This window comes from Azolla caroliniana, unplaced genomic scaffold (assembly GCF_043228905.1).
Source record: "Azolla caroliniana isolate FFs.n. ecotype wild unplaced genomic scaffold, voAzoCaro1.0.p SCAF_22, whole genome shotgun sequence".
NCBI classification, from domain to species: domain Eukaryota; kingdom Viridiplantae; phylum Streptophyta; class Polypodiopsida; order Salviniales; family Salviniaceae; genus Azolla; species Azolla caroliniana.
The window spans coordinates 11,255,809-11,267,599 of NW_028230457.1; the positions used below are offsets into that span (position 1 = coordinate 11,255,809).

At 36.7% G+C, this 11,791-nt stretch overlaps 2 protein-coding genes across 2 annotated transcripts; one reads left to right on the top strand and one right to left on the bottom strand.

The window, feature by feature from the left end:
- Nucleotides 1–280: 280 nt before the first annotated feature.
- Nucleotides 281–3,308, top strand: LOC147849991 (pentatricopeptide repeat-containing protein At4g13650-like). Its single transcript, XM_087337155.1, has one exon. The coding sequence runs from the start codon at nt 556–558 to the stop codon at nt 3,097–3,099; it is 2,544 nt and encodes an 847-aa protein (XP_087193281.1). The 5' UTR covers nt 281–555; the 3' UTR covers nt 3,100–3,308.
- A 2,525-nt stretch (nt 3,309–5,833) lies between these two features.
- On the bottom strand, nt 5,834–11,094 carry APE1 (acclimation of photosynthesis to environment). Its single transcript, XM_087337183.1, has 9 exons — nt 10,719–11,094; nt 9,482–9,528; nt 9,286–9,388; nt 8,804–8,890; nt 8,416–8,499; nt 6,895–6,948; nt 6,728–6,808; nt 6,198–6,243; nt 5,834–6,101 (listed from the first exon to the last, which is right to left on the bottom strand). Exons 1-9 carry the CDS (start codon nt 11,028–11,030, stop codon nt 6,055–6,057), a joined length of 861 nt encoding a protein of 286 aa, XP_087193309.1. The 5' UTR covers nt 11,031–11,094; the 3' UTR covers nt 5,834–6,054.
- Nucleotides 11,095–11,791: the final 697 nt, after the last annotated feature.

An 11,791-nucleotide genomic window follows, 5' to 3' on the forward strand; every position in this document is an offset into this window, starting at 1 on the left:
ATTACATGCATGTAAACACATTTTATGGGGTTTCCTTTTGTTTCGCCAACATCTAAACTTGTGAAGTACTCTCGGGCTTCTCGGCATTCCATTATGTCGTCGAATTATGTTCTTCGAAAATATGTGTCGGAGAGTCGGGGATGACGGACATCGGATCGGATCGATAGCCTGCAATCGGAGGGGCAGGGCTTGCGATCCGATTACAATAAGAAAAGGAACAGAGCAAAGACATATTTCCGATATATCCGTCGGAGTGTTCCGGATATTTCCGAAATTTGGCACTAGAGCAGGGCATTTGGTTACATCTCCCATTTTATCTATGCATTATATGTTGTTAAATTTGCTCTGTTCATTGAGAGATAGATAGACAGATAGATAGATGCTGATCTTGCTGCGCAGGGCATTTGGGTAGATCTCCTTTTTTATCTATGCATTCATTATATGCTGTTAATTTGCTCTGTTCATTGAGAGATACATAGATACATAGATAGATGCTGATCTTGCTGAGCAGGGCATTTGTTTTATCTATGCATTGAGAGATAGATAGATAGATAGATGCTGATCTTGCTGAGCTCTACTGATTTGCTAACACCTTCTTCTTCCAAAACACATGCCCTCCCCAATGAATCCTCTCTCAAAGGCCTCCTCCGAGACGACACCGTAACTCTCCACAAAGGTAAGCTTCTCCACTCCTACATAGTCTCTCGAGGATTGGATAAGGATGTCTCTCTTTCCAACCACATCGTCAGCATGTATGGTAAATTCCATGCCGTGGCTGATGCACGTTCGGTGTTCGATCACATGCATACCCGTGATTTGGTATCATGGAATGCCATGATAGCTGTCTATGCCAATCGTTTTCATGGGAACAATAACAACAGCAATAATGAAGCATTTTGCCTTTTCAAACATATGTGTGGATGTGACTTTGAGCCAGATGTGGTCACTTTCATAAGCATTCTTCGGGCTTGTCATAAGGATGCGGACTTAAGCCATGGTGAATTGATCCATGCTTCAATTCTAGATTATGGGTTTGAATCGGATTCAGTTGTTTGTACTGCCCTCCTTAACATGTATGGTAGATGTGATGCCCTTGAATTTGCCAGTATATTATTTCACAAGTTGCAACCTTGTCGAGAAACCATCCCTTGGAATGCAATTATTGCGGCTTATTCACAACAAGGTTATCATGAAGATGCTCTTGAGTTCTTCTACGATATGCAACGGTGTGGAATAACACCTGATAAAGTTACATTCATCTCAGTTGTGACGGCTTGTGCAAATTTGCATTGTTTTGATGAAGGAAAGAGAATTCATTTACAGATACGGGACTATGGATTTGATTCGGATGTTGTTGTTTGTAATGCTCTTATAACCATGTATGGGAACTGTGTTGCCACCAAGGAATCTCGAACTATTTTTGATAGAATGCCACAACGAGATCTTACATCATGGAATGCAATGCTTGGTGCATATGCTCATGACGCTGATGGTGTGGGTGCCATTGATTTATTCGAATGTATGAGAAATCAGAATGTACAACCTAACGCGATCACATATGTAAGTCTCTTATCAGCATGTGGAAACATTGCTTCAATATTGATGCTTCAAGACATCCATGCTTGCGCTGTCTATGATGGATATGAGTTAAACGATATCGTGAGCACAGAACTGCTCAACAACTATGGGAAATGTGGAGATCTTGAGGATGCTAGGATTATATTCAACAAAATACCACAGCTTAGTCTGGTTTCATGGAATGTTATGATATCGGTTTATGCCCAGAATGGTGAAACTCACAAGGCGATAGAACTTATCCACCTGTCTTCACATAAAGGTATACAGATAGATGAAGTATCTTTCGTCTGTGCTTTGACGGCATGTCATGATGTTGCCGCTCTAGAAGAAGGAAGAATCCTTCATGCACAAGTTCTGGACGCGGGTTTTGATTGTAACATAATAGTAGAAAATGCGATCGTCACTATGTATGGAAAGTGTGAAGCTCTGGAGGATGCATGCCTATTTTTCGAAACAATGCACTTTCACAATGTGGTCACATGGAATATTATAATGGACGCCCATGTGCAATCAGGAAAGGGTGATGAGGTGTTGGGAATTTTCAAGCGAATGAAAACAGAAGGATTTAAACCAGATCAAGGAACTTATGTGAGTGCTCTTGGTGGATGTGCAATTACAAGAGACTTATCAGAGGGTAGGTTTACTCACATGTGCATAGTCATCGATGGATTAAGGTCAGAGATTCTAGAAGGGGCACTGATGAACATGTATGGAAAGTGTGGTTCTTTGGATGATGCAGAGGTTATCTTTCAGAATATGAATGAAACAAATATTATCTGTTGGAATAACATCATAGCTTTATATTCTTCAGCAGGGCATAATAAGGAGGCTTTAATGATGTTTAAAAATATGCAATATGCAGGTGTAATGCCAAATAAGGTCACTCTTATGACCATTTTGACTGCATGCATTGATTTAACTGCCTTGGATGAGGCCCAAGTGATCCATGGCTATATTGTAATGTGTGGTTTTGAAACTGATGCGTTTATTGGGACTGCCTTGATGAACACATATGGGAAATTCGGAGCCCTCGAAGATGCACGGAATGTGTTTGATAGAATAAATGATCATGATGTGATTGCATGGAATGCCTTGATTTCTGTATATGCGCAGCAAGGGCATGCGGAACAATCGCTGCAAACATTTGAGGAAATGATATCCAAGAAGGTGAGACCGGATAATATCACATTTGTTAACCTATTATCAAGTTGTAGTCATGGAGGGCTGTTAGAGGAAGGTCTGAAATTCTTTCATGCTATGTGGAAGGATTATAACGTGAAGCCAAGTATAGAGCACTATGGATGTGTAATTGATCTGTATGGTAGAGCTGGACAGCTGGCAGAGGCAGAGGATTTCATCACTAAGTATTCCTTGGAGAAGCAGCCTTTGGTGTGGACAAATTTGCTCGGTGCTTGCCGACTTTATGATGATGTGGAACGTGGGAAAAGGGTTGCAAAAAACATTCTCCATCTGGAAGCTCAGGATTCGGCGACTTATGTGTTGCTTGCAAGCATGTGTTGAATATGTGGTGCTATATTGGAGACAAAAAAGAAGGAAATTTGAATTTTGTTTTAAGATGTATTGATTTGGAATACATCCTTATCAGTAACATTGGATCATTGGACTTGTGAATGACGTAAAGAAAGGTGTTCTGCTCGTCTTATGCTGTGATGATGTGCTATATGCCATGGAATGTAATGATCATTGTTATTACACTTCTATTTCTTGAACTCAATCTGCATGTCTTAATCAAACATGGAAGAAGAAGAAGACAACTATTATATTGGTGATTGCTGGATCACACATGAGAATGTTTGCCCTGGAACTCGGGCAAAAGTGTGTTGCTATTTGCAGAGGATCGATAACATGAACAAGTAATTGGATGCAAAATTGTGTACCATACATACTCTGCTTGCCTTAATATTATTACATATCTTGCAGACATTTAAATCTAGAGGATACTATGATTAACATACTAGATTGGATTCAATAGAAATGCAAAAAATATTGTCAAATCTATTATACGAGGACGAGAATGTGACGGTTTTTTGGCAACTGATTGTGTACTTTTGGATTGTCCATACAAAGCAACTATTCATTCCATATGGATTAAGCCATATTATCTAATACTAAACATAATCTTGATGGAGACAGATGATGGATTCGTCAATGTTCTGTTGTTGGATAAGCAGTGATCCATTTGCAAGGAAACTAGTTTCACGAAAATGGAACCTGAAAAAAGTTTGTCAGTTGTTTCAAGTGAAGAAGAGAATTAGATTGATATGGGGCCATTTTGATGTAACATCTACTGTGAAATCATTGTATACCAGTATATCACTCAATATATTTCAGAGACTCTACTCTAACATCTACTGTGAAATCATTGTATACCAGTAAATCACTCAATATATTTCGGAGACTCTACTCTAAAGAGTATGACATTGCAATTTGCCACATACCATTGTATCATCTCAACGTATTTCATATGCTTTACTTTAGAGAGTATGACATCATTGTATCATTGACCTTTTTTTAAAGGGAAATTCAATAATATATATGTATTAGAAATTCGAAATATGTGTGCTTAAAATTACTCATATTCTTCAACTCCCTCATCAAGTACTTGATATTGTGGTGTGCATGTGTTCCTTTGTGCCACCCTTTTAGCACACCCTTTTTAGCACGCATGTAGCTAAGCCAACCCAAATGAGCACCTTTGTATCAACTATAAATTGAGCAAGAAGCAAGAAGCTAACGAGGGTGGTTTTGATATCTTATGTGCATTTCACAATATGGTTAGAAATATACACTTAATTGACCTAATTATCATAATAATGAATTGTTCATTGAATTTGCCAAATGACCTTGATTAAGTTAATGTCTTAACATAAACAAAGCTTCTAATTATCCCTATTAGGACATCTTCACTTTGTCATTAGCGGCATGATTAACAAGTACTTGATATTGAAAATTCAATAATGTGTTAGAATTCGAATATTTTTGTTTTTTAAATTACTCATAATATTCAATTCCCTCATCAAATACTTGATATGTTTAAAATATACACTTAATTGACCTAATAATCATAAGAATGAATTGCTAGCTTAATTTGCCAAATAACCTTGATTAAGATAAGTTTTAACATTAAAAAACTTCTAATTGGATTTCACTTTGTCATTGGTCGAATGATTAATAAAATAGGACTAGTGATTAAATTATGGAATTCATCTTCTACACAACGTAATAATATTTTTAATCTTGTTTTCTTTTGCTTTGCTAGAAATAGTGATTAGTAGCCTCAACTTGGACTTTTACAATTAAGCAAGCATGCATTCAAACTTTCCAATGCATACAAGCATATTTTCATAATTTGCCTAGTCTATTGATTTGACTCAAAGATGTTCCACCATCATTCCTAAGTAATTCTTCTAAAGAAAAGATACATGATGTGTGTCATTGAGTGTTGCAAGAAAAGAAAAGAATGGGAAAACAATGAGATTATGGGTAATGGTGATAGTCAAAGGTCTATAAGCTAACGTACTTGTATAAATAACTCATTTCTTTCTATAAACCTCCAATCTTAATTGATTGCCTATTTTTAATCAGGTATAAAGAATATGTTGACTTAAATAAATCTGAAAAAGAAAACATCTACAACATTTTCAATCCTTTTAGGCAATGTCATGCATTGGTCAAATTAGTGCTCAGTGTCAAATATATTCATGAATGATCACTCTGATTTATTAACTCAAAGTTTCCTCTCTCTATTTCTCTGTAAGCCCAATGTGTATGTCTTACTGAGGTCATAGCCATCATCATGATGGATATTGTCGGGCAATTTCAGTCGTAATGATTGTTGGTTATTCACAATACATTTCAAGCCATTGAACTTTAGGAAACTAGGGAAGAAATACAATTTTCTTTTGTTATTCACATTAAGATCTTCTGAAGATGTTTAGGGTTTATCCATTCTAACGATGTTGGGTGGACCATTCTTTCACTTTGTCTACACCCTCCCATTTACTCATCTTCATCTTCAAAATGATGTGCCATATATCAGCCAACATTCTAATTTTATACATAGCTCATACATCCCACCTGATATTTATGGCAGTCTGCAATATCTACTCCTTGCGCATGCTTCTTACTTCCTTTCTATGCAATGTGGCAAGAGCTAGGGGTGATACAGTTTTATTTTCATGCCACAAGCTGAGAGCATTGTGGGCTTGTTACTACTATTATAGGGTGCTAAGTCTTTTTCGTGATAAATTGTCTTACTATCTCAATTATCTTGATGATAATTGTATAGATGAATAAATAAATATAGCCATACACTACTGCCAAAGCCTTCAACACGAGCCCGACAAACATACACTGTACAATACTTGGTATGACGCAACACAATGTGAGGAAACAATACAGGGTTAGGGTAGGGGGCACATAGAATTGAGGATAAGTTAAAACTCGGCTGCCTCTTTAATCAGCTATGAGTTTCACTTCATATAAGCCTTCACCTCCTGCAGCTGTGAGCCATAACAAAATGTTTCAGAACGATATGGTTGAGTTTCCTGTTACATATCAAATCAAATACACTTGCAGAAACACTCTTCAGCAATTACCTATTTCTGATGTAACACCCGGTCCAAAGAATGAGGAAAATTTGGCCTGTATCAGAACCAAAAAAATGTCACTTTGGATAGCTATTTTAGTACATCAAAAGTATCGCATTTATCTTTGCTACATTTCTAGACACATGTTTCTTTCAGCCTCTACGCGATCAAAACATAAAATGGCATTTGAAAGATCATTGAAGTAGGAAACATAAATTCTCACAAAAATGAAGTTCACATGGATCATATTAGACCTTTGAGGACGATAATAAAATCTTTCTATATATTATATATCCAGACCCCAAATAATGGACTATGTATAGTATCTCTGGTAGAAAGAAATCCTATCGGTTTAACAGCCATAGCTCTACCATATATACCCACACCCAAACTGATTCCCAATATGAGATACATACAAGGGATCCACTTAGCTTGCAAAAAAGAAAAACAGTAATGCCTTTTTTCAATGGACTTGCAAATGGTTTGCAGACTAACATGGTTGTCTTTATTTTTTAAGAAGGTTTCAAGCTATGTTTAACCTGTCTTTCGGTGAAGTCTTTCAGTTCCAGTGCCTTCGCTTCAAAGATAAGAACCAGTGCATATTTTCCTTCTTCATTTACCTGACCAGAAAATCATTTTCACAATCATTGCAATAAATTTAGAGTAGATACGAATAATCTATTCATTGAATTTTTTTATATCATACTTCTTCCCGAATAGCTTTGAGAACAGGAGCATTGCGGCGCTGGACTCCTCCTCCCTACAATACCAATAAAATATGGATGTTACGGAAATCACTAAATTAATTAAAAATACAATATACAGGAAAAGAAGTACAACATTTTTGTTCCAAAGGATGAAAAAGCACTGGCATTTTGAAAAGAAAAAAGATAATGATGCACTACTGTAAAAAAAACATATAATAAATGTAACCCATGAGAGATGGCGCTAGAGAAATATAGATAGATGTTTTTGTAGCCCAAGATGGCCTACAAGACTGAACAAGAGACTGCAACTTTAATTAGTGTCTCATCTTGGAGAAGAACAAAAAAAAAGCATAACTAGGTTAGTAAAACCACGTGCGGAACCAGATATTCCAATTAGCGAAGCACTTTAAAGTTGTGATTATAGACGGACCAAAACTTCTGTTTTCCAAAGATCTCAATCTCAGTCAATTCAAGATGGAGAGATCTCCAAAAATATGGATATATTGAAGCTCACAGCTCTAAAAGGCTGCATCACTATTGATAAAAGCAATACCAAATAGGAAACTTAAAATATTATAAAGAATAGATGACAGTAGAAGAGGAACATGACATGAGTCCAGCAACAAAATAAATGGAAATGAACCTTGAGCCAAACTATAAGAAAAGTGCAGCTTGTGAGTGGGTTTGCAGGAAAATGGGTTCAGCGTGTAAAAGACTAATTGGCTGAAGTTTTGATATGGAAGTGACATGAAAAGAAGCTATAAGTAGGCCTAAATGAGAGTAGTTATCTCTCCATAGACTTCGCCCCAAAATGAAGGGCAATTTGATTGGAACAGGCCTAATCTGCTGGTTTTAGCAACTAACTTAAAGGCCTGTAAAAGCCCCGAACAAGTACAATTTGGATTTGTCGCATTGGCCAAAATCATATTCTTCTCATGTTAACTCCTTCATTCTTGTTATATAATGAAATCCACAACAAACTAAAAAGCTGCTGCTTCTTTTTGAGAAAACAAAGCATACATTGTTTGTACAAAATCTTCAGAAGTGCCATGTGACCTAACTCCTCCTTCATTCTTGTTATATAATGAAATCCACAAACTAAAGAGAAGCTGCTTCTTTTTGAGAAAACAGGGCATATATTGTTAGTACAAAATCTTCAGAAATACCATGTGGCCTAACTCCAAGGGAATTATAAAGTATAGTATACACAACAGGCGTATCTTCACCTATATAATCGACAGAGATCATGCAAAATAAATCACTATGCTGGTTATATCTCCAAGAATTGAAGCCAAAATCGAAATAAAATGAGAGCTTTTCCAATACGAACTTCTGATGTTCAATACACACACACATATATCAGTTACATCATTCGTTGGTTTATGTTTTGTTGATGATTCTTTTATAATATATTTCTTTTAGACTTTTCATGATGGAAATATAATGTACATGTTGCACCATTTTACTCTTAGGCACCAAAAAGATTCAATTTCAACGATTAAAAAAAGGAAGTGCCATACTAGACCATAGCGAAATATCCTCTTCAAAGCCTCGTCCAAATGTTGTTCATCTCCATAACGAAATCTCGTTACATCACTTCTCACCTACAACAAATAAAGTTGTCAAGAATATAAGCATATATATCTTAATAAATGATACTAGATCTGTAAGAGTTATTGAAAAACTGTATATGACAAATACTCACGGGGTACCTATACAATAACAGAATATATATATATATATATAAACTTCTTCAAATGTAGTACATATAAGCTTCTTTAAATCCCTGAATAATACTTTCGAGAACAACTCGTATCATCCAAATCCCTGACTCAAAGGAGTGTTTGCAAGAGCAGTTGGTTGATATGCATTTTAAGGTTTGCTTGCAGATTGCACATCAAGTTCTACCTGTTTCAGTGTAGGCGTTGCTGCAACTTCCCTTATTGCTAAAGCATCAGCATACGTTGTGCAAGGAACTGGTTTCAGTTCTGCATACTGGAGAAAAATGTGAACTAGTCAAAATGCGTATGCAAATCATAAACAGAAGTTCTGATGATGTGTTAAAATGACATCAGCTGAAAATCCTATACATAGACACTACATTACCAATAGAACCATACACATATATTAACTTCAGGAACTAGAAAGGCTAGGCACAGCAAACATCATGATGAAACATGCCACATATAGTTGTCATTGCTAGTTAGCACATGTCCTTGTTGCCTTTTTACTTTGTGCAAACATTACAATCAAGAAAGTGAATATTTGCAAAGATGTGGATTATACAACATGTGCATGCAATAATGCATATTAGTTGGAACTAAGCCTACAAACATACAAAAGCAAGACCAGTAACCGAATTACTGATTGAGATTTCCACAACTATCCACCTTGAGAGCCATGCCAATGATTGTGAGGGGAAACCCATATGTAAGCATAATAGCTGACCATTCAGTTCCAGGAAGAACAGTAAAATAGGCTCCAAATCCATACCTAGCACCATAAACACATAAAACAGCTCAAAAACGGGAATACAAGATGGGTTGGGAAACATATTCTTAATGATCCATCAGAATTTTCACTTACGATAACAATGTTACTCCAAGACCAAGCCCAATTGTGCCCAATGAAGTCTGCATCAAGTCATTGAAAACAATGTTACCAACTCAAAGAATAAAACGTAATTTCCTCTAAAACATTCAATGGATAAGTAACATCAAAAGTTGGTTGTCATCACAAATCCATATTTGACTTTCGTCTTTCGACTGAAAAACAACTTCCTAACACTAACCATTCCATCTTTCTACTTTTGCATTGATTGATTTCCTTTTATTTGATCTTTATTTCTGAAAAGATATCCTAGATACTCTTGAAATCGGTATGACTTCAATATTTCTTTTCAACAAGAAAATTCCAATGCATAAATTCTGTGCTAGCCATTGCACTTCGGCAACCACCCATAGACCGAACTCTGAAGGCATGATGGATAACAAGCATTCCCTGGTTTTCTTCATTTTTTTTCTAGATACTCTGAGATGGCATAGTCTCAACCACAACCTGGGCAAGTGGCCTCCATTTGGAACCAGGCCATAACCACGACCATAAAGTCGAGTATTTGTAGAGTAGTGGTGTGTGTGTGTTTGTTTGTAGTGTTGTACCACTGTGCCCTGGTAATAATACTTGTGTTTAATCAGATATTCACTGACCCAGTGAGGACCCTACTGATACTCAATGTTTCTGCTTTCTCTTCCTTAACCACCATCTCTTTCATATCACTGAAACAACCAATCTTTGCAAAGTGTTCATGGATTTTTAAAGTTCCCGCCCTAATGTTGTCCATTTTTATCTTTGTTTCATCACTTTCTCGTTCCTTTCTATAGATCAATGCCTTTCATTTTTACCATCATTTCATTCCCGTCCCTCAGTTCAGCCAATATAACATTTTTCTGCTTAATATCTTCATTCATAGCTATTTCTCTTGTTGCAGCCACAGGCCTTCTGCAAATATCTTCACTTCATGGAATTGCTCACGTTTTTCCATTGAAATCTGTCTTTTTTTTTTCGCATTGCATTCATGGTAAGTATGCTCTTCTCACCTCAATCGTTGATGATAGATCTTCCTCATTTCATGATCTGAAATGGAATGAAGTTGCCATGGGTTTCTTCCATTTTTTTTTAACTAACTACGCATACTTAAAATTCTTCACTTCTGAAAACTCAGAAGAGTAGCACAAAACAACAACAATAATGAGAAGGAAAACTCTAGCTCTGACCTAATGCTTCCTTCAGTGTAAATAGAACAGAAACAAAGAGACGCGCTGACCTTGAAGATCGAAATCTCTGATTCCGGAACAATCTCCTTGGAAGATGAAGAAGATGATGATGATGAAGAAGAAGAAGAAGAAGTGGCCTCCTGCAAAGGGGTGGAAGCTCGAGCAGAGAAACGCAGAGAAGGGAGTGAGTAGTAGGGAGATATTCTTGTACCTCTACTTCTGAGGCTGCTCCTTCGGGGGGGTTGTAGAGGCAGGAAGGTTGAGGGGTGGGGAGGGTTGCTGAGCTTCTGCGATGGCGTGACGAAGAGGAAGCTTCTACTGATGATCGCCATATCCATATCCATCATCGTCATCGACATCATCCTCTGCTTCTTCTAGACAGACCTCTCTGTTTCTGCTCTGTTCTTCTTCTTCTTCTTCTTCTTCTTCTTATCTGTCTGCTTCTTCTTCTTCTTCTTCTTCTTCTTCTTCTTCAAAACACGAATGAACCATACGTTCCATACGTGCATTCGCGTTCACGAATGTTTGAACCATCCGAGTATGGTAAACACCCTCCGAGTATGGTATTTTACCATACTTTTTGCATTCATTATTCAATATTTATTATAAGATTTTAAAAAAAATTTAAGGTAAGACAGTTAACGTAAAAAGTGTAAATAAATAACAATATAAGAATGTTTTGATAACATATGCATGCGTTTGCATTCGTGTGGAAATAAAAAAGAATGCTTGCCAATGCGTTTGAGTATATTACGTACTATGAATGAAATGATGGTGTTCACACAAAAAGATTGATTATATGTATTTTTCTTCACTACTCTAGAAGTGGCCCTATTTCCATAATGTGTTTAATTCTCATATTGATGTCGAGCTGTTGTAGGTGATTCTCGGGGGTTTGGACTAGAGATTGATTTATATACTCACATCATTGTCCCCCATTTATATACTCTAGAGCCATATACCTCGTGCAAGAGACGCAACAACATTTTCCAAACCAATTTAGCAGACATACATGACAATTATTAAGGAATTGCCCTATTTCCATAATGTGTTCAATTCTCATATCATTGATTCTCATGTTGTTGACGAACTGCGGGTGATTCTCGGGGGGTTTGGACTAGAG

What these genes read in the sequence shown, in the direction of transcription:
- APE1 (XM_087337183.1), bottom strand. Translation starts at nt 11,030, where the DNA reads ATGATGTCGATGACGATGATGGATATGGATATGGCGATCATCAGTAGA. An exon ending in CTTGGAGTAACATTGTTATC is followed by an intron (nt 9,389 to 9,481) that starts GTAAGTGAAAAT and finishes TTATGGTGCTAG; the next exon opens with GTATGGATTTGGAGCCTATT. An exon ending in GGGTGTTACATCAGAAATAG is followed by an intron (nt 6,102 to 6,197) that starts GTAATTGCTGAA and finishes TATGGCTCACAG; the next exon opens with CTGCAGGAGGTGAAGGCTTA.
- LOC147849991 (XM_087337155.1), top strand. Translation starts at nt 556, where the DNA reads ATGCTGATCTTGCTGAGCTCTACTGATTTGCTAACACCTTCTTCTTCC.